This window comes from Apostichopus japonicus, chromosome 21 (assembly GCF_037975245.1).
Source record: "Apostichopus japonicus isolate 1M-3 chromosome 21, ASM3797524v1, whole genome shotgun sequence".
Taxonomy (NCBI): domain Eukaryota; kingdom Metazoa; phylum Echinodermata; class Holothuroidea; order Aspidochirotida; family Stichopodidae; genus Apostichopus; species Apostichopus japonicus.
Window position 1 is genome coordinate 1,599,952 of NC_092581.1, and position 26,513 is coordinate 1,626,464.

Consider the following 26,513-nt stretch of genomic DNA (forward strand, 5'->3'; position numbering starts at 1 on the left):
TGCATTGATTTCATGATCCAGCTCTGTGATCATTCATATAATTGTTAAATATACGTAGTCTGATTTACTTTGTTTTCTCGCTTACCTGTCCCCTCACAATAAATGCACAACTATTAAAGTTCTCTAGCTCTACCATGCATGCCAAGAGTGAACTGGTTAGCGTTTTAACAATTTAAGCCCTCAGCGACTGGTCACTACCGGTCGATAACATTCGTTCTCATTCCAGCAGTCAAAGTGCCTGAGGTCGAGAATAGATAGGTAATTAGCTTCATTGTCGCTTGTAAATATGCAACCATGGAACGTATATGGATCTCTTCAAAATTATATCTTTTGTCATATATACAGTATGTATTGGGGCTTTTATGGTCATTTGCATAGCTCCCAAATATGCTAGGAAGTCAAATAATGGTCACTAATCCTCTGTAGTCAAGACATCTTTATTGCCACCAGACAAGCATCTTTCACTTCTCTGAGACATTGTTAAATATATAAACATATCTGATGTCTAGTGATGGAACAGAGAGAGCAAGAAATTGAAAACTTAAAAACTGTTTACTAAAATGGCATCATTACTCCTGATGACAATTAAACATAAACTGTACACTTGTACCAAGTATCTATTTTGTTTGTGTTTTAGTTATTTTTTAGTGCTTTATTGTTCTTTTATCGTCTGTATCTGACTTTAACATGATAACTAATTGTCATCAGGGGTGGGCTTGGATATAGAACTTGCAATTGGCATCAGGGTTGATAATAACACATAAATTGACACCCCTCAATTTACCGTAAAGTGCTATAGTAACCATTTGACAAACTTCTAAGTAACAGCTAATTACACATCTGTCTTAATTGTTATAACTATATAACAAACAAAATTAATTCTGTACTAAAGTTTTCTGTCCAACAAAGTCACTGTAATGAGCATTATTTTATGTTTTTATAGTTTGCAAAGGCTCCTAACCTCTTTGTAAAGGTGGATGGAGCTGAAACATGGCCAATGTCAGGAATGGCTATTACAGTGTCATAAAATGTATCAGACTTCAAGGGCTCACTATATATACACTAGCAGTCTATAATTAGAAACAGTCATTTACCCAGAACTTGAAGGTAATGTATCATCTCTCGCAACAACGACGTTTTGTTTAACAACACCTTGAATACTGTGTTCACTAAATATCTACTGTACTATGTATCAGGTAGCAGGCAACCCAGCAGACATACGCCCTTACTTTTTCCAAACCGCAGCAGAAGATATATACTGGTTGTTAAATTCTTCTCTTGATTAATGAACGAAAGTGTATTTTCATGTCTCTGTGTCGTTGAGATATCCTCCTCTTCATAATTAATAGCTATTCTGGATCTTCTGTACCTGAAATGATGGGTTTTATTTTAGCACTGTAATACCTCTCACAAAATGTTGCTGGTGGGTGGGTCAATTGTAGACTGTTCGTGGAAAGTAAACAGAAAGGTATTTGTAGAGTTTTGTGGTTCAATTAACCGTCAGCTCCTGTGTCTTCCAATTTTTGACGGAAGATGCGCAGATATTCTCATATTTCAGGGACCAGCTGTGTCTCTGAATCATTCATGTATTTTTCACACCTCTTGATTACAAACAAATACACTAGTTTCATTTATTAAGCGTGAAGCAAGGACATGCAAATTAATTTTTAATACCTTGACTTTTTATGGCTCATATTTTACCCTAAAGTAATAAATTTACTCAAAGGTACTCGCCTTTTTTTTTTCTGTGGCTTACTTTAATAATCAATTATATATTTAAGTCCTATCCTATATACTTGTAGGCATAAACTAAGATATATTATTAGTTTCCATAAGCATCTTGTCTGATAGAGGCATATATATACTATTTTAGTTTATTCCTATTCCTTAAATTTACTCCTTGTTACATTTTGCATAATTTTACCAGAACATAAAAAAGATTCTATATTCATATCTCATGTATTTTTGGTGAATGCAAATGTATATAAAACAACTGTATGTAATCAGAATCGTGTTGGGACATGTTCAGTTGCTATGGTGATGTATGAAATATTTTGGGCAATATTTGGCATATATTCAGGTCACATTAATTTTAATTCAACAGTAGATCGTCTTCAATGGGCAACTAAATGTGGGCTAATGTCAACTAAATGTCGTCTAATTTGCCTGTTAGTAAATTGCTACATATATTTGTGATGTTTGTGAAAAAGAGGCAAACAGCTTATATTTCTTGTTGTTAATCTACTAAACATTCAATGAAATATGCAAACTAGACTTAATTGTGTCACTATAATCATGTTTAGAACAAAGTATCTTGTCATGGTTTTGAAAATCATGGAAATATTGTTTCCATTTGTACGTTAACATACAGCCATGCTTACAGCCTGTTGTATAACTTTCATAAGCTGCAGTGTGACCATTTAAGCATACAGTATCTAGCAATTTGTTGCATCACTTATAGACTTGTGGTTATAACCAAAATGTATAACTTTTCATGTAATTCTATAACATCATTTGATATTTTATATTTTGTTCATGTATTTCTGTTTTGGTATTGTTCAATTGTTTTAACCTGTACCTATATATGATGTCAGTTTGAACTCCTGACTTTTGTTACGTTTTACTTCATTCTGGTCACTCATCCATTCTTCCTAGTCGTAATTGGCTTAATTCATGCTTTGTTTCATGAATATTCATTTTCATCTCATTCCATACCATGTTCCAATATCATGATATATCTTTCAATCTTAATCCTTAATTTTTTGCAATCTTTTACAACTCTAGTCACTTATTTTAATACTGATTCTCTTCTTATATAATAGTGTACAGGGTACAGTATGTCAGTTTTGATTATACTACCCCTCATGACACCTCAGTAGCAGTAGTACTTTTTGATGAGTTATTTCAAAGCAGCTCTTTACATTGGTAAACTCTTCAAGAATATTCAGTACCTAAATACCCTTTAAAGGCATGTTTCAATATCTAATTGACTATATCATCTCATGAAACAAAGAGAAAGTAGTCCACACTTTTTGGAAAATTCCTAAATTATTTAATATAATCTCTGATGTGAAAAGACACCACAAGCTGGAACAAAATTTCCAGAATTACTTGACAAATCAGTAATTACTTTAAAATGAAAGTTCATTCACTTTAAAACAAAACAAATAAAAGCTAGAATGATGAATTCCCTAGCTTGATCCCAATTTAATTTGAATTTGAGAAAAAGTAATCCCAAGTAAATACAATAATTATTGATCCAATGGAAACAGCTGCTTTAATTCCAAATCCAGAGGGCTGTGTGTAGCCAATAAACCTTTTTGACACTCTCGGCCATCCATAATGAAATATCGCTTACATTAATTCACAGCTGAGTTCTCTCAACTAACTTCAACAATGACCAGTTTATATGCTGCAGGGTACAGTATAACATCTCCTAAATTGATATCTTGTTTTTCCTCTCTCCCTGCAAGATCCCAAAGCTACCTCCCATGTTTTGATAGTTTATAGGACTCAAATCTACGATAGATCTACAAACCTGATTTCCGTTATATGTCATTTTGGTGTTATTTTTTGTTTTGTTTTCTAGTTCTATTAGTTTTCTCTTAAATTGCAAAAAATGTGTATTACAGATTTCTGTGAACATTTGCCTCTACCAGCATGTATAATGGAATCGTACCTTATGTTTGAACCTATCCATATGGGTCTACTAGCATGTATAATGGAAGGTCTTATGTGTGAACCTATCCTTCAGAAATTGTGACAAAGTCTTGGTTAAATACTTCTCTGACAGCATTTCCCTGTATGAAATTCCCATCATGTCCTCATTTGAATCCCAATGAACAAACTACTACAGTATACACTCTTGGTTATCTCATTATCAGAATGACATCCTAGTGCGTAAATGTGCATGCTATAAATCCAAGCATTCATCGGTCTTCAAAATACACAATTATTGCACATAAACCTGAATACTCTAGCTGGTATACCCTAACATACAGGTTGGTAAAGCTCATCTATAATCCTGCGAGTCTACTAATCTCTGGTGTTTTCGGGTTTAATGTTATTAACTTTCTACGCAAATGTAACCCTTCTATCAGTGATCATATATAGCTATAGCACAAAGCTAGGTCTTGTATACTTCAGTATTAGCTGTGGTATCCTAACACACAAGGTTATCCGCTCCTACATTAGTATTTCTCCTCTACTATTGTAATGTCTGAATTATTCTTCCCAAATATCATACTGATATCCTACACAAATGTACACATAGGCTACATTTATCCACGATGATCAAAGTATATCTCTTGCATATCTACCTACATTATGTATTCTAATTCCTAACATTAAGGTTTACAAAACTCATCCTATCCTATATATGTCTGATATTCTATTCAAATGTGCATGATGTCCATCCAACGATGATATAACTACAGTACATGCATCTTCAATTTTCCTGAGTGCTCTGATATCCTAACACACAGGGATATTAAGTTCATCCCATCCTACATTCGACTGACCTACTTCTCAAATGTGTGCATGCATGTGCTAGTTTCATCTATCAATGATATATGTACATCTATTTTCTTTGATTTTCCTGAGTGCTCTGATATCCTAACACACAGCTTTATAATTAAGGTTATACTGTCCTACAAGTGACTCCCACATTATTGCATACTAATTGGTATTCCTACATAAGACTGTTTAACAATTTCTACTGTAATTTGCATATTTCTTTCTTCTCTTCATGATCAAGTACACTGTGGCGTCATATAAATTTGAGTCCTCTGATATCGCAAAACTTGGTTTAATAAGCTCATCATCATACACATTTGATTCCCAATCTAGCTTTATATACTAACAATCTCTTTTTTATATCCTCCCATATGTAATACTAGTTATACTAACACATATACCCTCTTCATGTGCCTTTATAATTGTCATCCCTGTTGACCGCGGTGAAATCAAAGTGATTATCTCTGGCCTTATTCTGTGTATCCGATGAAGATGCTTAAATGGACCGAAGCCAGTCAGTTGTAATCCCGTCAATCCTTCTTCATCTTGCGTGCATGATATTCTTGCATGCAAATGCATAACTTTATTTGAGATGTCATTATAATTCCTCCATTTTCAAAACCTAAATTATAATATAATCAAATATATACAAAGTAGTTAATAATTTATGGCCCAATTTAACATATTCTAGAGAATAGTTTCTTATCTTCATCCTGCTAGTCATGTTTGCTGGTCCCTTTGATGTGATGGCTACTTTGAAATGCATTTGATGGCAAATTTTATTACCAACTTTTTTGGCTACATAAATCATATCAGATGGAAATATTAAGGAGTGCCCTGAACAGATCAGTTCTACGTATAAGAGGATGCGACCACACATGTCTTTTTGCCATTTTACCTTTTAAAACAATATATTGTGGTGGGTTAAGAGTTTGGGTCATGTTAGCCATGTGATGTATCTAGATCTGTCACTCATTACCCACCGCTCTAATTAAGAAACAGGTGATGCAAACAGTTGGTTGCACCATTGCTCTTAATTTACAGTAAGTAACATCCTAATGGTTTAAGTTCAATTTTTTTTTGTGTCCCAAAAACTTAACATGTCATCAACTCAGCTGTTTCATTTGAACTACAGATTTAATCTGTGAAACATGATATTTGGTATTTACTAACATGCAATTTTCATAGCCTAACCTATAGATGCTAGCCTATAAAACTTCATCTGAATCCAAAACCTACTTGACCTCTCCTAAATGTATTTATTTATTTTAAGATTGGAATTACATGCCATATCATTAAATGGAGATATACTATCTCTCAAATGTATAAATATATCTGTAGGTAATAATCTTGATTTCATTTAGCTGTATATGGAATCCCCGGTCATATATTAAAGTTACTCCAAGCATGCAAAGTTAACAAACTTTGATGGAGCTGTAAAATGATGGTGGACAATGTTTAAATGGCAGCTGCAGTTTGTCATAAAACTACCTTATAGGTAACTCATGGTCATATTACTGGTTGGCCATGCATATTGAGTATAAAGTAGAAAACAAATATTTTTTTGGTCACTGAAAGAAAATAGCTGGCTACAATGGAGTCGTAGAGTTAAAATAGTTAATTAGCATATTTATGAGTTGAAATACCTATCACACCATAGTTGGGCCGTTTTTTCTTCTATTCTGTACTTTCACATCCCGCTTCAAAGCACTATTTCATATTTACAGTATTGAGCAGTATGAATATATCATGTTTATCCGAAATATGGTGATCAGGAACTGCTGGCACTGTCAGTACGAGTGCTTTGAAGCATGATATGAGAGGTCAGTATAGAGTGGTTGCACTAGAAAGAAATTGTCCGAACTGGCTGATTACCATTTAACCAGTCTTTGAAGAAAAGATGTAATTATCCATGTTCTGGATAATATATGGATAACATGCAATATAGGTTATGATGGTATTTGTATCCTATCACTCCTCATATAAGTCTTTTATAGTGTAACTACTAACTATATGACACTCTTGCTGTACCAAGTCTATATGGCGGTCTGATAGTACAGTAGTTATGTGGAGATAGGTGAGCTCAGTTGTAAAATATCCATGCCAGGTCAGCTTGCTTTTAATGTCTTTCATAAATCGAAAAAATGTGGCTTCAACGCATCTCAATCAGAGTAAAGCGTGCAATTCCATCCCTTTGTCAAAATATTTTAGACATGCTTAAATGGCTGTTGGTTCTGTTGAGGCCTGCAGTCTCTGTTAAATACTGCCTAACCCTATTAAATTGTGCCCAGTGAAGTGCAAGTTTCAGTCAGCCAAGATAATTTCCCTAGACAATATTTCCTGTGAAATTTTTCCTATAAATTAAGGACCCCCTCCTTAGTCTAAACATTGTGCTAAATAAAGCTTGAAGTTTTACCTTTCAAGGATAAACACAGTTCCTAGAATGTTTAGTATTTGCATGATAAACTACTCCATAAAAGTCAGACATTGCTTAAAATGCTACTCTTAACGAGTTTGGCATGCACTTACCTCACAAGGTTACGATCAAAGTTTGCTTGTTTATACTAACATGATCTCAAATTAGCCTCAAAGTCTTAAATTTCCCTGGCCTCACATAATCCTCCATTCTGAAAGAGAAACTTTTATTCTGGAATGCCAAAACTTGCTTAAAACGGGTGTCTATACTTCTGAAATTTTTTACCAAATCTATCCAGTCCTTACCAAAGGAAAAAAAGTTGTCACATTTCTACAAATATTTGCTATTCTTATAGTTTAGAACTCATATTACTTTAAGCTTCTCACGATAAGCTGCTTTTCTCAAATCTATCAATATTAATTGTTTTTTGATATTTACAAATTTCAAGTCTTTTTATGTGCTAGTGCTTATATATAAATATGTCATTATGCTCTTACTTTGCAACTTCCAAAATCTTTTTCAAGTGTGACACAGATTATAGTCGTAGCTATACTACACACATTTTTCGAAACTCAGTGTAATACATGAGCACATTGGTACGGCATATATTCCATATGTTTTGCAACATCAATGTTTGCATTAACATATATTTTAGTAAAACTGTTCTACATGTTACTTTGAAATATTTCTTGATATAAAGTTACCAATTAGGGTACACTTGGTCTGAAAACTTGCAGGGTAATAATGTCATTTAAGCAAACCTTATCATTATGTTAAAACAAGCATATTGTATCATCTTAGATTCTGGTTTTGAGCTTTTATATTCTTGTTCAGAAATTTGTTAAAAAATGCCCAAAAAAAATTAACAAATGTACTTTTGACGAAATTAATCTCTGTGTACAGTAGGGCACATTCAAATGCAATCTTTGTTTCAATATAGTGTACTGTATTATCAGGCTTGATCTCACAAATTAACATATGTTGTGTACATGTTTTACTAACTGTTAAATGAATGTTACTTTATAATAGTTCAATCAATTGTCAATGTTGCATTTTGTCATAGTCACATATAGTAAACAATGACTTATATGAAACAAACGTTGCCCAATGTTACAATATCAGAAAACAAGTTTACTTCATCATAATAACGGTATTGTAAGGAAACTGAAAAGCAAAGATGATTTAGGTCATGAAAGGCAACGCCGGTTTGCATCTTGGGATGCGTAATATGGCTTTAATTGACAGCTCATGAATCTAGAGGCTTGAACTATAGACTGGTAAATTTATAGAAGCATATGCCAAATAAAGTAAAAAGCTTACCATGTTGTAATTTGCAGAATCACTGATATGTAGGTTTCGTTAAGGTTTTAACTCTATATATTCGTGATCGAATACTGGCATTAATATGCACGAATACACTTTACTGCAATCCATTACGGGGGAATCCATTTGTATCAATTAGATATATAGACACTAAATTAGAAGCCGTTTGAAAGTCTTCAATCGTAACATCACCGTTTTTTTAATAAAGTGTGCACCCAAATGGGAGGGAGTGGGGAGTGTTATATACGACAGTCAATAATGTGGAAATTATAATAACTTTGTGGGTTTAGCTTGTTGATGAAATTTGGAGACTTAACTTGAAGTCTTATGAAGATGAACTTCATGGCTGCGAATTCTTTTAGTCACTGTAATGACCAATATGTATTTAAAATATTCCTATATGTAAAAAAAAACCTCATCATGTGGACATCTTTTTTAAGATCTTAGTTAGAATCACCTATCTGATATTCTCTTTTTTCGTTTCAATCAGGCTTTTTGCAAGGATCGTGTTTGCATTCAGGCAATGTAAAAAATAAAGTCAGTCTATAAAACCCATTTCAATTACACCCAATGGCTTTGAAACACTGCTTTATGTCTTACCGACAATTTACTGTCGCTAATGCTGCCCAATTTAGGACGCTGTTTCCCATTATCTTAATTCCACAGGTGGTTATAAATTATTTAGAGACATTGCATTCTAATGTTAGAGCACTTTTCCGTACAAAACAATTGTGAGTTTTAAAAGCATCTAGAGTATTAAAAACAGAAATAAGTTATTTCTCTGTTCAGCAGGATATATTGCTATGACTAATTAACGACACTCATCAAAATTTGTGTTTTTAATGATGAAAGTATTTGTTGTCTCTATGCAATTCCAGGCAAATCACAGAGCTAACTAGAATTTCCCATCTTCCATTCCCTTTAATATGAGCACACATTGCACTAGAGACACAAATCAAATACAAAAATAAAATACTAGAATTTTACCAAGTTCGAACCCTGAGATATGATTAATCTGTGTATAGCCTTGAGGTATATCAAGGGATATCAATAAAAACGTCTTATAAATTGTGTTTCAGGTAACAACCTCTTGTCTTGCAATCTATTATATTTACTTCGCTCCTCGCTTACCTGTCTCCTCACAACCTTAGCACCTCATTCTACCGTGCCTATAAAGTCCTGGTAAATAAATAACACTGTGCGCCCTCTATGACCGGACCCCCCTTCCGGTCCCTCCTCCTTTTTCATTCTACCATTCCAAGTGCCTACACGCATATTTTTCTTGTGGATAGTTTCCTTGGAAAATTGTCTTGGTTTTCTTTGACGATCGCCGGAAGTTTTTTAGCTTCGGATCTTTAGAAGTTTGACAGTCCTTTCCTGACCGATAAGTATCCTTTTTGTCAAAAAGGGAGGGTTTTGGGGACTGTTTTCGTAGTGCGTTTCCTCCTCGGGTTGGTTTGCGGCGGGGTTAGCAGTTCCGCGAAACTGCCTAGGTTCCCGCCCTATTCCTCCCCACGCTAAAGCGTGTTGTTGTTATTGTGTTTTCTTAGCTTGTTTACTAGCTTCTTCCCCCCAATTAGTTTCTCTCGTCCCCCTTTTGGGGATTCATATTGCTCACGTATATTCACTCCTTTTTGTATGTATTTCTCGCTCTCTCATTTTCGTTTCAGCTTCCATTTTCTCGTTAGGCCACCCCGTAGCGTTACCTTGTTTACCGTTGCTAGGTTACGCTACGCTCCACCTAAGCATAATTCCCTCCCTAGTTCTCCCTTCTTACGCTAAGCTTCTATTGTTGTTCATTTATCACTAAGAAGTAATCTTCCTTAATCCGGTTATTCAGCATGTCACGCAATCCATTGAAGTGCATCAACTGCTCTATGTTTCGCCCAGGCAGAGCCTGGGACGAGCACGACCTTTGTCCAAAATGCAGATCCTGCACTCGACGAGACCCCTGCCTGGTGTGTATTAAGTTTACACCAGCTCAGTGGCAGGACATCGACCTGTGGCTTGAGGGCTTACGTAGCAAGCTCCAGGGAAGGCTGGACTCGATCCCGAGCGCAATCGGGGCGCCGGAGGTTCCAGGAATAACGGGAGATAGAGAGGAGGAGGGAGTAGTAGAGAGAGAGGTGGAGGAGAGTGGCCATGAGAGGGCCGAAGGAGAGAAAGAGGTAGAGAGAGAGGAAAGAGAAAGAGAAAGAGAAAGAATTCCCCTAACGGCCCGGCTACGTCCGGATCAGTTACGGCCAGAGGGAAGGGCAGGAGCAAAGGCAAGGCTCCTGCCAAGAAAAGACCTCCAAAGCAGAGGCACAGCTCGGCCGGGCTGGAGACTCCGTCTCAGTCCGGGCCGCAGCTACACAGACCCACAGAGCGCGGCCCTCCGGCCGTGGGAGGCTCGGGTCCAAAAGAGAGAGCAACCGAGGGGACGCGGAGACGGAGCCGGTCCCGTTCCAGGGAGCCGGACAGGGAGCCAGAGAGGCGGGTTCCGACGGAGATCCCGGCCCGAGAAAGTAGGGAGAGAGAGTCCTCCCGCCGACCCAGAAGGGAGAGATCGGGGTCGCATACAAGATCCCCAAGACGGAGAGAGAGGAAGAGATACTCTCCAATCTCCGACGAGTCCTCGGACTCTTCCGACGATGGATACAGAAGATCCAAGAGGAGGCGCCGGTCCCCGAGACGGCGTCAGGAAGAGGAACCAGCTTGGCTATCCAAACTCACCGGCCTGCTACGGCCCCTGCTGGAGCAAAGGACGTCCACGGTAGCCGACGTGGCACCGGGCCCTACCAGCCCCGTATCGACCATGGCCCCGCAACCGGCCCCGGACCCGGACGCTCTGGATTGCAGAGCATCGGTGAATCTTTCCGGCTTGGAGGACGAAGGGGAGCCCATAGATCCAGATCCTCTCGACTACGATCCTATGGAGGACAGCTTTGGCCACAATTACGAACCGGAGGAAGCGCCCGCGACAGGAGGAGCCCTCCCACAGGAGCTAATAACACGGGCGGCAGACATATTCAGACGACACCTGGGGTTCGAGGAACCCGAGACGCAACCGCAGAAGGCGGGCCGGGTATCAAAATTGACGGCGACCGGCGAAGCGTCATATAAGCCCAAAACTACCATACCAGTAGACGCAACCTGTTATGACAGATTTGAGGCCATTGCCAACAAGACCAAGTGGACGGCCTTCCCGGCCAGGGCAGATAGAGCGGTCAGGGTACCTGACGAGGCCTGGAAGGATCTATTTAGATGCCCAACCATCCCCCAGGAGGCCAAGGAGAGATTAAAAGCCGAACAAGGGGCCTCATCCACACACGTGTTCAAGACCCCGGACCAGAGGAAGCTAGAAGAGCTTTTGGTAGAGATGGACATGGCAGCCCGTTCGGGCATGAAGTTCGCATCGGTACTAATGCTATCAGCTGAAGTCCTCATGCGACACCATCAACAGCTCCCTGAGGACAGCAGCCAAGTATCCAGGGACGAAGCGGGCCAGCTCCTCCTGCTGCTGGGCCCCCTCGTCAGGCTCGCGTACGATCAATTTGCAAGGGTCGCTACCAGGTCCGTAAAGGCCCGTAGACAAAACATCGTCTCCGCCATCCATTGGCCTTCGACGGAGGCGAAGGACAGAATGCTGGAACTACCAATCCTCGGGGAAGACCTTTTTGCGGGCTGCTTCCAAAAGAAACTGCAGGAAGAGGTGGCCCGAAGGGAGACTCTGGCCAAATCAGAATTCCGACCCCCACCGACCCAGAGAACCAGACCCTTCCGCCCGAGGGAGAGCAGAGCACCTAGGGGAACGAGAGCAGCACCCGCCAAATCTATGAGCAGAGGAGCTCTCAGAGGCAGAAGCCGGGGGGCAGCCTCCCGTCCGACCCGCTCCTGGGCCCCCAGAGGAGGCAGAGGCTCGTCGTCGACCAGACGGGACAGTGACCGCCCCTCCACTCGACCAGCGTTCGCCGCCCAGCCCTAGGGGTGCCCACCTCACCGCGGCCATTCCGCCGGTGGGGGGGAGACTAACAAACTTCTCCCAGCAATGGGAATTTATTGGCGGGGACAAGTGGGTGTTGGACACAGTCAGACACGGGTACAAAATAGAATTCTCCTCCAGCCCACCCTTCGGGGGCGGAGGAAGGCAGACACTCACATCCATGGACCCCGTCAAACGCTTAGCCCTAGAAGGGGAAATTCTGGCCCTGCTGGCCAAGCAGGCAATTACAAGAGTTCCGGAAGAGACGGGACCACTCTTCCGGTCCTCCTTTTTTCTGACCAAAAAACGGGACGGCACCTGGCGTCCCATTCTAAACCTAAAACCCCTGAACACAAAACACATCAGACCAAAACACTTCCGTATGGAGACCTTAAACTTAATATTACCCCTACTCAGAAAGGGCATGTGGGCGGCGACCGTAGACTTACGGGACGCCTACCTGCACATCTTGATACACAGAGAACACCGACGATTCCTAGCGTTCCGGTACGCAGAACAAGACTACCAGTTCCAGGCGCTCCCATTCGACCTAGCCACGGCTCCCAGAACCTTCACGAGAGTCGCGGGAGCAGTAGTCGCCTACCTCAAAAAAAGAGGGGTCACCCTCTACGTATATCTAGACGACTGGTTGGTAGTAGGGAACAGCCTATCGGAAGCAACCAACAACGTCCACAAAACGCTCCAGACCCTTCAAGAACTGGGCTGGATCGTGAACCAGAAGAAATCACGGCCATCACCTTCCCAGACGATCCAGTTCCTCGGGGCCATACTGGACTTCACCACCGGGGTAGCCCGACCCTCAGAAGAAAGAGTCGCGGCAGTCAAGGCGACCACACAACAGATCTTGGCACACCGGGGGTCACCAACGGGGACATGGCTCCGGGCCCTGGGACTCATGGCCAGCCTCGTCGATATAGTGAGACTGTGCAGGCTACACATGCGACCTCTGCAACTGCACCTGCTGAGGTCCGCAGACCCTACAGACCCAGACAAAACAACGCTCATCTACAGGTCAGAGGAAGTCACCCAACACTTTCGATGGTGGCTCGACCCAAACAACTGGAGTTCAGGGGTACCCTTTGCGATACAGCTACCAATGACATCGATAACGACGGACGCGTCACTGTCCGGATGGGGAGCTCATTGGAGCAATCGCACAGCATGGGGGACGTGGTCGCAAACAGAAAGATCTCTCCACATCAACATCCTGGAGATGATGGCGGTCAAAAGAGCCCTGGAAATTTTCAACGACCACGTACAGGGAACGATAACCACAATCTTCACCGACAACACGACAGTGGTGGCCTACATCAATCGGCAGGGGGGCACCCGCTCAGAGAGACTGTGCCGACTCGCGTGGGAGGTGATAACAGCGGCCGAGGACTCCGGCATGATCCTACGGGCTTCCCACATCGCAGGCAAGCTCAACGTGATGGCGGACGCCTTATCCAGGGGGCATATAGACCCCAACGAATGGTCTCTGGAACAGGAGACTTGCGACAGAATCTTTTCGATCTTCGGCAGGCCCACGATAGACCTGTTCGCAACACACAAGAACAACAAACTCCAGACCTTCTGTTCCAGACGATTCCACCCCCTGGCCTACCACACGGACGCAATGTCCCTCTCCTGGGACCACATGGATGCGTACATCTTCCCGCCGCCGTGTATGATCGGACAAGTCCTCAGGAAAATTCGGAACTCCAAGGGCAGGTTCACACTAATAGCCCCGTTCTGGCCTCGCAGACCCTGGTTCGCCGAGATCCCCCAACTCCTCATGGACGTCCCAGTGAGTCTACCGGACAAGCCTCACCTACTGTCCCAGAGACAGGGAACTCTCTCCCACCCAGACATCAAGGGGTTACAATTAGTTGCCTGGAGGCTGTCCGGTCTTCCCTACGACAGAGTGGCTTTTCAGAAGCAGCTGCCGCGATGGCAGCCGACGCTAGAAGGGGAACGACCGCAGCGACTTACGATTCCCGTCTGCGGAAGTTCGACCAATGGTGCCGACCGAGACAGATACTGCTGCCTGCTGCCTCTGTGACACAGATAGCCGAGTTCCTCCTCTCACTCTTTGGAGAGGGGAAACAAGTCTCCACCATCAGGAATTACAGGTCGGCCATCGCTGCCATCCACCAGGGCTTCCCAGATGGCTCCACACTGAGCAATAACCCGTACATTGCACAGCTCATCAAAGGCATGGCGAATCGTCGCCCACAGATCAGACGGCTAGCCCCCTCCTAGGGACTCTCAGCAGTGTTACATGCCCTGGCAGGACCACCATACGAACCAATGGCTAACGCCTCCCTGGCTGCCCTCACAAAAAAGACACTCTTCCTCGTCGCAGTGGCGTCAGCAAGAAGGAGGAGTTGCCTCCACGCCCTATCCACCAAGCAGAATCACATCAGATTTGAGGGCCACGGGGTGAGGATGGTTCCAGACCCGTCATTTATTGCAAAGAACCAGACCTTGACCTTCCTGCCAGGAGACATTTTCATCCCGGAAATTAAGACCATGTCATCAGTAGCCGAGGACAAACGATGGTGTCCAGTCAGGGCACTGAAGTGGTACCTGAGCAAGACAGAGAAGTTAAGACAATCAACTTCTCTCTTCATCATACCACGACCACCCTACGCAGCGGCCTCCAAAGACACTCTATCCAGGTGGCTAGTAGAGATCATACGCCCGTTCACATCGGGGACCTCCCGACCAAGGGCTCACGACGTCAGAGGGGTCGCGGCCTCTACAGCCCTATTCGCCGGCATCCCGATAGAGGACATACTCAAAGCAGCAGCGTGGAAAACTCCAACTACGTTCGTCGCCTGCTACTTGACCGACACTTTACACGCCGAAGCGGCATTTGGTAGCGCGGTGATGCGAGGTCCGGTGGGTAACAGGTCCCACCCCTCGGGCCTCCCACCATCGGGCAGTGCCACTCGGTGCTAAGGTTGTGAGGAGACAGGTAAGCGAGGAGCGAAGTAAATATTCCAAAACTTACTGGTTTGGATATTTACGAGTGACGAGCTTACCTGTCTCCATTCCCGCCTCCCTCCCCCGAGAGGGTGGGGGGACACAGCCGGACGGAGGAGCGGTCGCTCGACTTGACTCACGACTCCGAGCTTCACACCAGATAGACAGAACCACCATCCACCAGAGAGCCATCAACTAAGTCTATCGGTGAGTGTACCTATGTGTTTCCGTATGCGTTTGCGTACATAGTCTTCCACTTACGTTCTCACCTAAGTTGGTCTAAGGGTAACAAGTGGCGGACCGTAAATCTTTAGGCTCCTGTTAGTGTAAGGGGTAGTTCCGCCTGCAGGGTTCAGGAGAGTGTCCCCCCTTCCCGCTGCGCCGGGGAGGGTTACACTCCCCCCTGCTAGGAAGGCGTCAGTGAATTTTTTTGTTAGGGGTTCACTTTGGGAAGTTAACTCGACGGGGGTCGTTGGGGGTGGCCAGTCCTTGCCACCCCCACTCCCGCGTCCGTGAGGCCACTCTTCAGGAATGGTCTCATGAGAAAGGAGGAGGGACCGGAAGGGGGGTCCGGTCATAGAGGGCGCACAGTGTTATTTATTTACCAGGACTTTATAGGCACGGTAGAATGAGGTGCTAAGGTTGTGAGGAGACAGGTAAGCTCGTCACTCGTAAATATCCAAACCAGTAAGTTTTGGAATATTTGCCATGATTAGGCATGTGAAAGTACATCTGATAAAAGGTACATCCAATAAAAATGAAAAAGAATAAAAGTTTTGTGAAATTTTCAAACTGATCATGTGATAAAATGCAACAATAGTTTTGCCAGACAGCTGTTCTTGTATATTCCTCTTGTACTAACTTCTGTATATTTTTTCTTCGTTTTGTTTAAAGAATCTCAACATGATAGTCTTCTAACTGCATGGCTTGCTGTGAGATTTGCCTCTCTGGTTGCATGGTATAACTAGTTGACCTTGAGGTCAACTTTGAAATTGGATTTGCTTCAAAGTCATCCACGAAGCTACCAGTCATGTTCTCAGTCTGCTACACGTACCTTACCGTGGCTCATTTTTGGCGCCACCACAGAAAGGAGCAGGCCGTGATGAAGGCCCTGCAGATGCACGGGGTGTTTCAGAGCGTGGCCTTCAGGAAGATCTTACAGGGTGACGAGGAGGGATGGAACCGGAAGACTACGAGGGCGTCAGAACTGTGCGAGGTTCAGGACGAGAGGGCAAAGTTCAGCCACTTTTCAAAGTACATCGAACCCAGCCTTGGAAAACAGATGGTGATCGTCAAACCCAAGGTTGGTAACATATTGTAATTATTATTTTGATTTTTTTATATTTTTTTTGACATTAAGATGTTGAGATACTTGTATGAATGTAATAATAATAATAATAATAATAACAGAGATTTATAATGCGCACGTATCCACCCTACAGGGTGCTCAAGGCGCTGATTATTACCCCTGGTCATTGGTAACTTGTCACACCCACACACCAAAGTGTGCACAATTCAATCAATCTCTCCTGGGGCACCACAGTGCACCACAGCCACGTGTCCCCCGGGGGACTTCCCATAGGGTGCAGCCACAAACCGGCGCACGCAACTATAATTACAAGTTACCTCGCAGGTCCCCATTTATACACCTGGGTGAAGAGAGGCAATGGAGATAAAGCGCCTTGCCCAAGGACACAACGCAATGATCTGGCCAGGGCTCGAACCTGTAATCCTTAGATCACAAGTCCACTGCCTTAACCACTTGACCACAACGCCCTCCTTGTTGAATGGAGACTGGTAAGAGATCTACTGATTCAAAAATGTATTTTACTTCACTCCTCACTTACCTGTCTCCTCAACATAAAAAATATGAAGATAAAAAACAGACCAAACTGTGAAACAAGCATGCAGAGGAAAGTGAAGCTCTGAGGAACTGGGCACTACCTGGCCTAACAATGGATACAAAAATAGTATCCAAATGATATAGACCTGTACGCTGTTCAAAACTATTCCTTTCTGCCTTGTACCTCCTCCTGTTTTACCACCCCCATAATGCACCAGCTGCCTTTTGTACTCTACCAAGTATCAGAGACTGAGATTTCTAGTGAGGGCCACATCAGACAATTTTGTGACTCAAGCCCTAGGCAGGTTTTCCTCATTCCTTAAAGAGTTCTTTTTGTCTCTTTTCTTTTTTGAAGAGAGAATCTATAGATCCCTCTTACCTCAGTGATAGAGAAAATTAAAATGTACTAGCTCAAATTAAGTTCTGCTAGGAGTACCTATGAATATCTTCTTGTTGGTGTTACAGATTAATTTCTAAAGTTATAGCTGACCTGTAAATAGGATGTAAGGTGAGAGGTTGGGTAAATGTGTAAACTGCTTTGATCCTGAGCAGAACAAAATAGTTTGAAATATGGGTTGAAAAACTTTTGATTTGTTTCTGAGCTTGGCCTAGTAACTAACCATTACATACTTTCACTGTATTTTTGTTCAATGTCTCGTTGACATATATCAGGTAGTTTGTAGTTGAGCTACTGCGTTCATTGCCGCTCTAGTATATAGAGAGTTACAGTACTTGGCAAGTTTCTCACGTCACTGACATAGTAGTGTGCACTGTACATATAAGCCTCTCATACTGAATAAAGGATAGCCATTTCATCTTTGTGATGAGCAAGTAAACTCAGGTTTAGGTTCCAGTTAAACCTTTAAATGTCAAACAGTCAAACTAGGCTTGTAGCAGATGGATACATTTCCAATGAAACGGCTCCCCGACACACATCCACTACGATTAAATATTAATAGTGTTGCATATTCGTCTGACTAAAAGATGTTTTCTGTCTGCACCTCATGAAAACCTGCAGTTAGAATGCATGTGGCTAAAAGCCAGTGGACTTGTGATCTAAGGTTTGCAGGTTAGAGTCCTTGAGGCCAGCTCATTACGTTGTGTCCTTGGACAATGCACTTTTTATCTCCATTGCCTCTCTTCACCCAGGTGTATAAATGAGGACCTAAGAGTTAAACTGTCAATTGGGCGGCGCTGTTTAGCTGCTGCCATGTTTAGTTTGACAGGTTATCATTGACAAGGGTAATATTGTGATGCGCCTTGAGCACCATTATCAGTGGATATGTCTGTGTTTCATAAATCGTCAATAATGTTATTATTATTAATATTATATACGGATAGAATGCAAATATATGTATACATATGTACATATAGCATTCTTAGCAGATACATCTATAGTAGTTGACTGCCTTGCCTCCTGTTTGCCCCAAATATGTAACTCTTGACTGAAGTCGTTGTCATGAAGTGATATTGCTAGTTACTATAGTTACACCAGAATGAACCTTCTTGTTATGGGAAGGTTACATTTATACTTTCACATGGAATAGTCCACTCTATTAGCGTGAGTGAATTTTCCATGGAAGCTGAAACATCGGCATCCTAAATTATGATCAAACTTGTAGAAAAAGACCAAATTGGGAACAATTATTGAATTCTGTAAAAAAGCAAAATCCATAGCTATATTACTACAAGCTGGTGCAAGTAATTAAATAAAACCTCTAATGCAAGCATGCACAAGAAAATTTTTCTAAAAGGTAAAGTTTGGTTGGGCGTGGACTTTTGACCAAGACCTAGTAAACTCACATCTATAACTGAATACTTACTTCTCACTCTAACTGAGAGATTTGGTTAAACACACACACAAATACTAAGAAATTAGTGAGGTGTAAATGCTTTCATGTAATTGAAGAAATAAAAAAACAATTCTCTCAAACTTAATGTAGTTGGGAATCATAAACTTCAAAAAAATTAGTGAGATGTAAATGCTTAAATGTAATTGTGAAGAAATTATTAAAAAAAACTTAATGTAGTTGCGAATCATAATATTTACTTCGCTCCTCGCTTACCTGTCTCCTCACAACCTTAGCACCTCATTCTACCGTGCCTATAAAGTCCTGGTAAATAAATAACACTGTGCGCCCTCTATGACCGGACCCCCCTTCCGGTCCCTCCTCCTTTTTCATTCTACCATTCCAAGTGCCTACACGCATATTTTTCTTGTGGATAGTTTCCTTGGAAAATTGTCTTGGTTTTCTTCGACGATCGCCGGAAGTTTTTTAGCTTCGGATCTTTAGAAGTTTGACAGTCCTTTCCTGACCGATAAGTATCCTTTTTATCAAAAAGGGAGGGTTTTGGGGACTGTTTTCGTAGTGCGTTTCCTCCTCGGGTTGGTTTGCGGCGGGGTTAGCAGTTCCGCGAAACTGCCTAGGTTCCCGCCCTATTCCTCCCCACGCTATAGCGTGTTGTTGTTTTTGTGTTTTCTTAGCTTGTTTACTAGCTTTCTTCCCCCCAATTAGTTTCTCTCGTCCCCCTTTTGGGGATTCATATTGCTCACATATATTCACTCTTTTTCGTATGTATTTCTCGCTCTCTCATTTTTGTTTCAGCTTGCATTTTCATGTTAGGCCACCCCGTAGCGTTACCTTGTTTACCGTTGCTAGGTTACGCTACGCTCCACCTAAGCCTAATTCCCTCCCTAGTTCTCCCCTCTTACGTTAAGCTTCTATTGTTGTTCATTTATCACTAAGAAGTAATCTTCCTTAATCCGGTTATTCAGCATGTCACGCAATCCATTGAAGTGCATCAACTGCTCTATGTTTCGCCCAGGCAGAGCCTGGGACGAACACGACCTTTGTCCAAAATGCAGATCCTGCACTCGACGAGACCCCTGCCTGGTGTGTATTAAGTTTACACCAGCTCAGTGGCAGGACATCGACCTGTGGCTTGAGGGCTTACGTAGCAAGCTCCAGGGAAGGCTGGACTCGATCCCGAGCGCAATCGGGGCGCCGGAGGTTCCAGGAATAATGGGAGATAGAGAGGAGGAGGGAGTAGTAGAGAGAGAGGTGGAGGAGAGTGGCCAGGAGAGGGCCGAAGGAGAGAAAGAGGTAGAGAGAGAGGAAAGAGAAAGAGAAAGAATTCCCCTAACGGCCCCGGCTACGTCCGGATCAGTTACGGCCAGAGGGAAGGGCAGGAGCAAAGGCAAGGCTCCTGCCAGGAAAAGACCTCCAAAGCAGAGGCACAGCTCGGCCGGGCTGGAGACTCCGTCTCAGTCCGGGCCGCAGCTAAACAGACCCACAGAGCGCGGCCCCCCGGCCGTGGGAGGCTCGGGTCCTAAAGAGAGAGCAACCGAGGGGACGCGGAGACGGAGCCGGTCCCGTTCCAGGGAGCCGGACAGGGAGCCGGAGAGGCGGGTTCCGACGGAGATCCCGGCCCGAGAAAGTAGGGAGAGAGAGTCCTCCCGCCGACCCAGAAGGGAGAGATCGGGGTCGCATACAAGATCCCCAAGACGTAGAGAGAGGAAGAGATACTCTCCAATCTCCGACGAGTCCTCGGACTCTTCCGACGATGGATACAGAAGATCCAAGAGGAGGCGCCGGTCCCCGAGACGGCGTCAGGAAGAGGAACCAGCTTGGCTTTCCAAACTCACCGGCCTGCTACGGCCCCTGCTGGAGCAAAGGACGTCCACGGTAGCCGACGTGGCACCGGGCCCTACCAGCCCCGTATCGACCATGGCCCCGCAACCGGCCCCGGACCCGGACGCTCTGGATTGCAGAGCGTCGGTGAATCTTTCCGGCTTGGAGGACGAAGGGGAGCCCATAGATCCAGATCCTCTCGACTACGATCCTATGGAGGACAGCTTTGGTCACAATTACGAACCGGAGGAAGCACCCGTGACAGGAGGAGCCCTCCCACAGGAGCTAATAACGCAACCGCAGAAGGCGGGCCGGGTATCAAAATTGACGGCGACCGGCGAAGCGTCATATAAGCCCAAAACTACCATACCAGTAGACGCAACCTGTTATGACAGATTTGAGGCCATTGCCAACAAGACCAAGTGGACGGCCTTCCCGGCCAGGGCAGATAGAGCGGTCAGGGTACCTGACGAGGCATGGAAGGATCTATTCAGATGCCCAACCATTCCCCAGGAGGCCAAGGAGAGATTAAAAGCCGAACAAGGGGCCTCATCCACACACGTGTTCAAGACCCCGGACCAGAGGAAGCTAGAAGAGCTTCTGGTAGAGGTGGACATGGCAGCCCTTTCGGGCATGAAGTTCGCATCGGTACTAATGCTATCAGCCGAAGTCCTTATGCGACACCACCAACAGCTCCCTGAGGACAGCAGCCAAGTATCCAGGGACGAAGCGGGCCAGCTCCTCCTGCTGCTGGGCCCCCTCGTCAGACTCGCGTACGATCAATTTGCAAGGGTCGCTACCAGGTCCGTTAAGGCCCGTAGACAAAACATCGTCTCCGCCATCCACTGGCCTTCGACGGAGGCGAAGGACAGAATGCTGGAACTACCAATCCTCGGGGAAGACCTTTTTGCGAGCTGCTTCCAAAAGAAACTCCAGGAAGAGGTAGCCCGAAGGGAGACTGGCCAAATCAGAATTCCGACCCCCACCTACCCAGAGAACCAAACCCTTCCGCCCGAGGGAGAGCAGAGCACCTAGGGGAACGAGAGCAGCACCCGCCAAATCTATGAGCAGAGGAGCTCTCAGAGGCCGAAGCCGGGGGGCAGCCTTCCGTCCAACCCGCCCCTGGGCCCCCAGAGGAGGCAGAGGCTCCACGTCGACCAGACGGGACAGTGACCGCTCCTCCAATCGACCAGCGTTCGCCGCCCAGCCCTAGGGGTGCCCACCTCACCGCGGCCATTCCGCCGGTGGGGGGGAGACTAACAAACTTCTCCCAGCAATGGGAATTTATGGGCGGGGACAAGTGGGTGTTGGACACAGTCAAACACGGGTACAAAATAGAATTCTCCTCCAGCCCACCTTTCGGGGGCGGAGGAAGGCAGACACTCACACCCACGGACCCCGTCAAACGCTTAGCCCTAGAAGGGGAAATTCTGGCCCTGCTGGCCAAGCAGGCAATTACAAGAGTTCCGGAAGAGACGGGACCACTCTTCCGGTCCTCCTTTTTTCTGACCAAAAAACGGGACGGCACCTGGCGTCCCATTCTAAACCTAAAACCCCTGAACACAAAACACATCAGACCAAAACACTTCCGTATGGAGACCTTAAACTTAATATTACCCCTACTCAGAAAGGGCATGTGGGCGGCGACCGTAGACTTACGGGACGCCTACCTGCACATCTTGATACACAAAGAACACCGACGATTCCTAGCGTTCCGGTACGCAGAACAAGACTACCAGTTCCGGGCGCTCCCATTCGGCCTAGCCACGGCTCCCAGAACCTTCACGAGAGTCGCGGGAGCAGTAGTCGCCTACCTCAGAAAAAGAGGGGTCACCCTCTACGTATATCTAGACGACTGGTTGGTAGTAGGGAACAGTCTATCGGAAGCAACCAACAACGTCCACAAAACGCTCCAGACCCTTCAAGAACTGGGCTGGATCGTGAACCAGAAGAAATCACGGCTATCACCCTCCCAGACGATCCAGTTCCTCGGGGCCATACTGGACTTCACCACCGGGGTAGCCCGACCCTCAGAAGAAAGAGTCGCGGCAGTCAAGGCGACCACACAACAGATCTTGGCACACCGGGGGTCACCAACGGGGACATGGCTCCGGGCCCTGGGACTCATGGCCAGCCTCGTCGATATAGTGAGACTGTGCAGGCTACACATGCGACCTCTGCAACTGCACCTGCTGAGGTCCGCAGACCCTACAGACCCAGACAAAACAACGCTCATCTACAGGTCAGAGGAGGTCACACAACACTTTCGATGGTGGCTCGACCCAAACAACTGGAGTTCAGGGGTACCCTTTGCGATACAGCTACCAATGACATCGATAACGACGGACGCGTCACTGTCCGGATGGGGAGCTCACTGGAGCAATCGCACAGCATGGGGGACGTGGTCCCAAACAGAAACATCTCTCCACATCAACATCCTGGAGATGATGGCGGTCAAAAGAGCCCTGGAAGCTTTCAACGACCACGTACAGGGAACGATAACCACAATCTTCACCGACAACACGACAGTGGTGGCCTACATCAATCGGCAGGGGGGCACCCGCTCAGAGAGACTGTGCCGACTCGCGTGGGAGGTGATAACAGCGGCCGAGGACTCCGGCACGATCCTAAGGGCTTCCCACATCGCAGGCAAGCTCAACGTGATGGCGGACGCCCTATCCAGGGGGCATATAGACCCCAACGAATGGTCTCTGGAACAGGAGACTTGCGACAGAATCTTTTCGATCTTCGGCAGGCCCACGATAGACCTGTTCGCAACACACAAGAACAACAAACTCCAGACCTTCTGTTCCAGACGATTCCACCCCCTGGCCTACCACACGGACGCAATGTCCCTCTCCTGGGACCACATGGATGCGTACATCTTCCCGCCGCTATGTATGATCGGACAAGTCCTCAGGAAAATTCGGAACTCCAAGGGCAGGTTCACACTAATAGCCCCGTTCTGGCCTCGCAGACCCTGGTTCGCCGAGATCCCCCAACTCCTCATGGACGTCCCAGTGAGTCTACCGGACAAGCCCCACCTACTGTCCCAGAGACAGGGAACTCTCTCCCACCCAGACATCAAGGGGTTACAATTAGTTGCCTGGAGGCTGTCCGGTCTTCCCTACGACAGAGAGGCTTTTCAGAAGCAGCTGCCGCGATGGCAGCCGACGCTAGAAGGGGAACGACCGCAGCGACTTACGATTCCCGTCTGCGGAAGTTCGACCAATGGTGCCGACCGAGACAGATACTGCTGCCTGCTGCCTCTGTGACACAGATAGCCGAGTTCCTCCTCTCACTCTTCGGAGAAGGGAAACAAGTCTCCACTATCAGGAATTACAGGTCGGCCATCGCTGCCATCCACCAGGGCTTCCCAGATGGCTCCACACTGAGCAATAACCCGTACATTGCACAACTCATCAAAGGCATGGCGAATCGTCGCCCACAGATCAGACGGCTGGCCCCCTCCTGGGGACTCTCAGCAGTGTTACATGCCCTGGCAGGACCACCATACGAACCAATGGCTAACGCCTCCCTGGCTGCCCTCACAAAAAAGACACTCTTCCTCGTCGCAGTTGCGTCAGCAAGAAGGAGGAGTTGCCTCCACGCCCTATCCACCAAGCAGAATCACATCAGATTTGAGGGCCACGGGGTGAGGATGGTTCCAGACCCGTCATTTATTGCAAAGAACCAGACCTTGACCTTCTTGCCAGGAGACATTTTCATCCCGGAAATTAAGACCATGTCATCAGTAGCCGAGGACAAACGATGGTGTCCAGTCAGGGCACTGAAGTGGTACCTGAACAAGACAGAGAAGTTAAGACAATCAACTTCTCTCTTCATCATACCACGATCACCCTACGCAGCGGCCTCCAAAGACACTCTATCCAGGTGGCTAGTAGAGATCATACGCCCGTTCACATCGGGGACCTCCCGACCAAGGGCTCACGACGTCAGAGGGGTCGCGGCCTCTACAGCCCTATTCGCCGGCATCCCGGTAGAGGACATACTCAAAGCAGCAGCGTGGAAAACTCCAACTACGTTCGTCGCCTGCTACTTGACCGACACTTTACACGCCGAAGCGGCATTTGGTAGCGCGGTGATGCGAGGTCCGGTGGGTAACAGGTCCCACCCCTCGGGCCTCCCACCATCGGGCAGTGCCACTCGGTGCTAAGGTTGTGAGGAGACAGGTAAGCGAGGAGCGAAGTAAATATTCCAAAACTTACTGGTTTGGATATTTACGAGTGACGAGCTTACCTGTCTCCATTCCCGCCTCCCTCCCCCGAGAGGGTGGTGGGACACAGCCGGACGGAGGAGCGGTCGCTCGACTTGACTCATGACTCCGAGCTTCACACCAGATAGACAGAACCACCATCCACCAGAGAGCCATCGACTAGGTCTATCGGTGAGTGTACCTATGTGTTTCCGTATGCGTTTGCGTACATAGTCTTCCACTTATGTTCTCACCTAAGTTGATCTAAGGGTAACAAGTGGCGGACCGTAAATCTTTAGGCTCCTTGTTAGTGTAAGGGGTAGTTCCGCCTGCAGGGTTCAGGAGAGTGTCCCCCCTTCCCGCTGCGCCGGGGAGGGTTACACTCCCCCCTGCTAAGAAGGCGTCAGTGAATTTTTTGTTAGGGGTTCACTTTGGGAAGTTAACTCGACGGGGGTCGTTGGGGGTGGCCAGACCTTGCCACCCCCACTCCCGTGTCCGTGAGGCCACTCTTTAGGAATGGTCTCATGAGAAAGGAGGAGGGACCGGAAGGGGGGTCCGGTCATAGAGGGCGCACAGTGTTATTTATTTACCAGGACTTTATAGGCACGGTAGAATGAGGTGCTAAGGTTGTGAGGAGACAGGTAAGCTCGTCACTCGTAAATATCCAAACCAGTAAGTTTTGGAATATTTCCTTTTATTTTGAAAAGTCAGTTTGTGGTATCATCTGAAGCTCGTACTAAAAGTAACAGGCTTCCCGTACACATTCGTTCACTTCAGTAATTACCACAAAAGTTGTGTCCCCTTCTTCGAATGTCTGAAAAATTGTTTACATTTGGTGAGGCAAACTTTCATCGATGTACCAGCCACATTGGATCGTGGAACCTGGATCCTGAGTTTGTTAAATTTTATACTGATATTACCGACTTCATATACGCTACTCACAGAATGGGATCGAAGACAAAAATAGTCTCGACGCCATCAAACAGATCAGAATATTGTTTTTCCTCTGGTTATCCCCAAGAGATGGTCAGAAATGTCTTGTAAAGTCTATATTCATCGTCGAGCTGTGAGAATTGTCCCAACTTAAAACCAACAAAGTTCTTGTCAATATTTTGGCATTAATGGATGCCTAAATCAATTTCAAAATGTCAAAGAGTTCATCTTTAAATGCCAGAGTGGTGGAAGTGGAGGGAGAGATTTCCCCTTTAGATCAAAAGGGAAGATCTGAATCCATCAGTCTCCAGCTTCTCCTCCGAGGGGAAGATAAACTAAATGTTGGGACAATTATAGTTGTTTTCTCACTTTGCTGTTTTATTAGAATCATCCAGGTTGCTTAATGATTTTGCTGTATGAATGCCGATGCTCGCTCAGAAGTAGTAAACGATGTTTAATATTCTCCGAGTAAAATGACGTTCACAAAAAGAAAAGGAAGAAACCCTGTAGGGATCTGTTTGAAAGGTTATAAACTTGATGGTTTGCAGGAAATACTTCAAGTTTTATAGCAAGCCGTACGTAGTAATTGGTGTTGGTAAAACGTTCTAATTGTCAAAATTTTTGGAGAGGATATGTCGATTTTCTTACCAAATGTACTATATCGTTGTGATTTTAATAAA

General features: G+C 45.1%; 2 protein-coding genes across 6 annotated transcripts in view; both read left to right on the forward strand.

Annotated features, from left to right (window-relative positions):
* The window catches only part of LOC139962523 (biotin--protein ligase-like), an 85,599-nt gene that overhangs the window by 28,280 nt on the left and 30,806 nt on the right, over positions 1 to 26,513 (forward strand). For 2 of the 5 annotated variants that reach the window (XM_071962562.1, XM_071962559.1), the window contains exon 2: positions 16,104 to 16,512. In XM_071962562.1, coding sequence (XP_071818663.1) covers positions 16,240 to 16,512 — 273 coding nt within the window. In that variant the 5' untranslated portion in view covers positions 16,104 to 16,239. Of the gene's footprint in view, positions 1 to 3,370; positions 3,420 to 16,103; positions 16,513 to 26,513 lie in introns of all 5 variants that reach the window. The other 3 variants (XM_071962564.1, XM_071962560.1, XM_071962563.1) reach the window with 3 other exon arrangements.
* On the forward strand, positions 19,101 to 25,970 carry LOC139962837 (uncharacterized). The gene is made up of 5 exons (XM_071963200.1): positions 19,101 to 19,375; positions 19,829 to 21,028; positions 21,080 to 21,398; positions 23,006 to 23,344; positions 25,845 to 25,970. The coding sequence occupies exons 2-5, from the start codon at positions 19,830 to 19,832 to the stop codon at positions 25,968 to 25,970; spliced, it is 1,983 nt and encodes a 660-aa protein (XP_071819301.1). The 5' UTR covers positions 19,101 to 19,375; position 19,829.

Excerpts from the sequence above, each read along its gene's own strand:
- LOC139962837 (XM_071963200.1), top strand. The coding sequence starts at position 19,830 with ATGTCACGCAATCCATTGAAGTGCATCAACTGCTCTATGTTTCGCCCA. Across the intron at positions 21,029-21,079 it reads TTGACGGCGACCGGCGAAGC|ATTTGAGGCCATTGCCAACA; the intron begins GTCATATAAGCC and ends CTGTTATGACAG. Across the intron at positions 23,345-25,844 it reads ACATCGCAGGCAAGCTCAAC|AATGGGATCGAAGACAAAAA; the intron begins GTGATGGCGGAC and ends CGCTACTCACAG.